The 4565-nt window shown below is 41.4% G+C and overlaps 1 protein-coding gene across 1 annotated transcript; it reads right to left on the minus strand.

The window, feature by feature from the left end:
• Nucleotides 775-4257, minus strand: LOC109223220 (patellin-3-like). Its single transcript, XM_019387438.1, has 4 exons — nucleotides 2738-4257; nucleotides 2105-2229; nucleotides 1835-1976; nucleotides 775-1367 (listed from the first exon to the last, which is right to left on the minus strand). The coding sequence occupies exons 1-4, from the start codon at nucleotides 4112-4114 to the stop codon at nucleotides 1116-1118; spliced, it is 1896 nt and encodes a 631-aa protein (XP_019242983.1). The 5' UTR covers nucleotides 4115-4257; the 3' UTR covers nucleotides 775-1115.

Raw genomic sequence — 4565 nt, forward strand, 5'->3', positions numbered from 1 at the left:
AGAAAACTAAGTCTTTTTCATTCTAAATATAGAGTAGTTTTATTTCATGTACTTCCATTATGCTTCTCTAGCTTAGTCAAGTCTAGTCTTGTAGCTTTGGATTATTTTTTTTAAGCATTATTAGGGGGATCAAGCAATCAAACTTTCTAGCAAGCAAACAATTCTCTATACTGGTGTCTCTCCCCCTCGACACCGTGTTGCTTTTCTGTAATAGCTTCCATTAATGCAATCAAGCTTTCTAGCTTTCTTTCATTCTCAATTCTCATTTCTGTTCTCTCAATTGCTCTTGACATTGGTTTTCTCGTACGGCACTGACAATCTCGTCTACCGTACGGAGGGGACCTCAGGTGGCGGACAATAACTGCACTGACATCAGATGCTTAGCTTTACGTCGCCCTTCCAAGGAATCTCAGGAAGGCACCGCGTAACGATTCTTATTGGGAGATTAATTGAAGAGATAAATTAGGATTTATTTACGAGGAAAAACAAACTAATTATTCAAGATTTATTAGTAAAAAACTACTTCAAATGAAACCGAAAACAACTATAGAAACTCGAATAGTTTAATGTTAAGAAGAGTTTCCAAGTTTGTAGGATATTTCAAATACAATACTAGCATGTAAAATATCACACATTGGGATCATCTTAACATAGAGACAGGGAAAAAATAACAAAAATTTTATGAGCAAAATGACAAAGGAATGTGGGGGATGCATTAATTATCACTAACATGCACAAAAAGAGAAAGAAAAGTAAGGACAACAACATAAAATCTACACAAATTTTACAGGAATGTATAAACAGCTAGTAACCAAAGTTTTTCTGTCCACATTCCAACCAACAAATATTACAACCAACAGTCTGTATAAATTTCCACATTGTTTTCCTCATCATCCATTTGCAAAAACCACCTAGTTGTTTCCTCCACATATATAGCAGAAAACAATCCAAACCAAAATATTCCATAAAAAATCCCAACAAATATTAAATAAATATCTCCACACACTCAAAATTAAATTTTTATATCAACATGAGAAAATGAATTTAAAATAAATAACTATGAAAGAACAAAAGAACCCTCTTCATTTTCCAATGCAGTTTTTATATGTTTGTCTTCAATCAGAGGGTTTGGTCTTGGACCTGTAGACAAGCTTCTTCCTCTTAGATGTTTGGTTGTCAAATGTAAGCACAATCTTGCCTGCTTCTACTGTTGTATAGGTGTTGGTAATCACTGTTTCATCTGCTGCTGCAACCTTTCTTGATTTCTCCACAATGATTGTGTATCCACCTTCAGCACTGGGCACAAATTCTGCTCCATAGGATACATCCCACCCTATTACTCTAGCTTCCCACACCAAACTAGTCTTCTGCAATTTCCAAAATTATCACCATAAATACACAGAATTGAAACAACAGATAGTAACAAATAGATGCCACTGGCATTCAGTCCCCATGTCCCAAAATATTAACATTAGGCTTTTCTTGAGGGGGAGCCTTGGTGTAACTGGTAAAGTTACTGCCATGTGACCAGGAGGGCACGGGCTCAAGATGTGGAAACAACATGTTGCAGAAATGCAGGATAAGACTGCGTACAATAGACCCTTGTGGTCCGACCCTTCCCCGGACCCAGTGCATAGCGGGAGCTTAGTGCACCGGGCTGCTCTTGACAGTCAACAAGAATAACATACCCAGTATAATCCCACAAGTGGGGTCCGGGGAGGGTAATGTGTACGCAGACCTTACCCGCAGAGAGAGAGGCTGTAATCCAATTGTACTTTAACATAGTGACTAAGATATGGGATTGAGGGTATTTGTAAGGTAACAGTTAGCTTACCTCAGTAACTGGGAATTCAATAGTGTGTTTGGAAGTAGGCTTAATGGTATCCTCAGTTGCAGCCTCAGCAATAGTGAATTCCTGTTCACCCTCCCTACTAAGTCCACCATATTGAGCTGGCACTTGTTCAGGGACAATGTATCTGAAATTTTTTCAACCACAAAATCCAACAAACACATCAATATTTGTAGAATTCAGTCAAAAATGGTTGAAGATCATCACTCAATAAGGGGAATATATAGAAATAAAATCAGAAGTTAGTGTACTGACTTGAAGAGAGTCTCTGCAGATCTTGAAGGGCCAGCAAAGACAAACTTGCTCTTGGTCCTTGTAGTGAAAAGTGCATTAATCATCCTGTAGTAAGCTGGATACCACCATGGCACATTGATAAACACCTTCATCACCATCAACACCAAAAATCCAGTTAAATACCATTCTATACCAATTCAGAACTCTAAGAAAGGGAAGAAGAAAAACTAAAGATTGTCCTTTTTCCCCCTTTTGGGGTTAGACAGGGGTGTCTTCTAACCACCAACTACCAAATATTATCAGATATGTCATAAAAAACCATACTTTTGTCAGTATTTATACAAACAACATACTAAACTAGAACCAAAAATCTCACCATAAGAATCACAAAATAAACATTAAGGCAACCCGGTGCACGAGATGTGTTACGCAGGGTTCAGGGAAGGGCCGCATCCCAAGAAGGGTGTGATGTAGATAGCCTATCTAATGCAAGCATTAGTGGCTGGCTTCAAGGGTCGAACCCGCTACTTATGGGTCACACGGAGATAACTTTACCGTTACTTCAGACAACTTTACCGTTACTTCAGGACTACCTTCATAAAATACACATTAAGATAAGTCAAAAACATGAACTTTGGAGAAAAGGAGCATTACCTGCTTGGCAACAAATTCAGGGTAATTGTCCTGGAGTAATTGAAGGGCACGGTTGGTAGCCTGTCGAAGCTCTTTCTTGAAAAAGTAAAGTCCAGGTGAATTCTTGAGATCAATAACCTGAACAAAAGTGCATATGCCATCAGGGCTAAAGTCAAGGTTCCTAATAGATTTTTCCATGAACTGAATTCTCCATCTGAGGAACTTGTTCATCTTCTCCTTATCAGCAAAAGTATTTTGGTACAATTCATTGTCCTGAAATGCCCCAAATGCATTGTAACAAACAGGATGTCCTTCTTTGTCAACACCATGATTGTACACAACTTTTTCCAGTCCTAATCCAGACAGATCCTCTTCCAAAAGTTCATCAATTTTGAACTCTTTGCGCCATGCCACGACACTTTTTAACATGGCAAAAGCTTCCTTCACCTTAAAATCTCTGGCTCTGAGGAACTTGAGGAGGATGACGTCACTCCTCTCGTCAGCCAATAAGGGAATTCCCCAGATGGATACTTCTTCTGGTGGGATTTCTTCTTTTGGTTCTTCTGTTAGTTTCTCCTCTTCTGCGGCTGCTGAAACTGCTGGTTCCTCCGCCGGTGCTGGTGGTGCAGCGGCGGCTGTGACTTCGACTATTGTCTCCTTGATTTCCTCCACGGTTTTAGCACCGTCATCTTCCACCACTGCTGCAACCTTTTCGGTCACTTTCTCCGATGGCTCTGCGGTCGCCGGTGCTGCTGGTGGTGGAATTGCTTTCTCCTCCTCTTTCTTCTCTTCCACCGCCGGCGGAGTTGGTGGTGGAGTTTCTTTCTTCTCTTCCACCACCGCCGTTGGAGCTGGTGGTGGAGTTTCTTTTTTCTCCTCTTCCTTCACTGGCTCCGCTATCGCCGGGGTCTCAGCCGGTACATCAGCGGCGGCTGTAGTTTCAGCAGCAGCGACAGCAGGTTCTTCCTTTTTCTCCTCCTCCTCTGGGGCAGCGGCAGCGGCAGGTTCAGCTGTTTCAGCATCTGGTTTCTTCTCCTCCTCCTTGGCCGGCGGGGGTGGCGGCGGAGCAGTGAATTCATGTTTGTTCAGAGCCTCTTGAACCAACAGTTTGAACTCCGCTAAAGCCTTTTGTTCAGGATTTGGGAGCTCTTCAACTTTGTTACTCTCTTCCTTAAACGAAGCAGATTCAGCAACAGCATCTTTTTCCTTATCAGTTTCAGCTTCAGTACTTTCCTCCGGCACCGGAGCAGCAGATTTCTCCGGCGTCTCAGGGACAGGTACTGGTTCAGGTTGAGGGGTGGCAGTTTCCTTCTCCGGCACGGGGACATCAGACACGACAACCTCTTGGGTTGTCTCCGGCGTAGTCTCAGAGGCTGGTTTCTTGGTTTCTTCCGCCATTTTCTTGATTTTCTGGTGAGCCCAAAAGCGCAAAAATTCAAAAGGAGATTGAGAAGTGAAAATTCAGAAGGGCTAAAGAACAGATTTTGAGAAGTGGGTATGAAGTTGTGGAGGAAGTGATGTTATGGAAATGGTGATGGTGAGTGTATATGTATATGTTGTATGGAGGTGGTGGGGGTAGGGGGTTGCCCAAGGGGGGGTGGGGGTTAAAGAACAGACTGTCTATGACTTGGTTTGCCAGCTCGTTACCACTCTAATCATGGGGTCCACGACAACCTCAAAACGCTATTTTAGTTATAATTAATTCGTTTTTAAAAATTAAATTTAGTTTTCATTTTTGAAAATTATTTGTAATGAAATGTAAACATTGTTGGCTAGAATCTTCTTGGTATTATCATAATAGTTGGCCTCCATGAACTTTCAAAATCTCTTTATGAATCCATCTAATTTT

The sequence above is a fragment of the Nicotiana attenuata genome, chromosome 3, assembly GCF_001879085.1.
Source record: "Nicotiana attenuata strain UT chromosome 3, NIATTr2, whole genome shotgun sequence".
NCBI lineage: Eukaryota > Viridiplantae > Streptophyta > Magnoliopsida > Solanales > Solanaceae > Nicotiana > Nicotiana attenuata.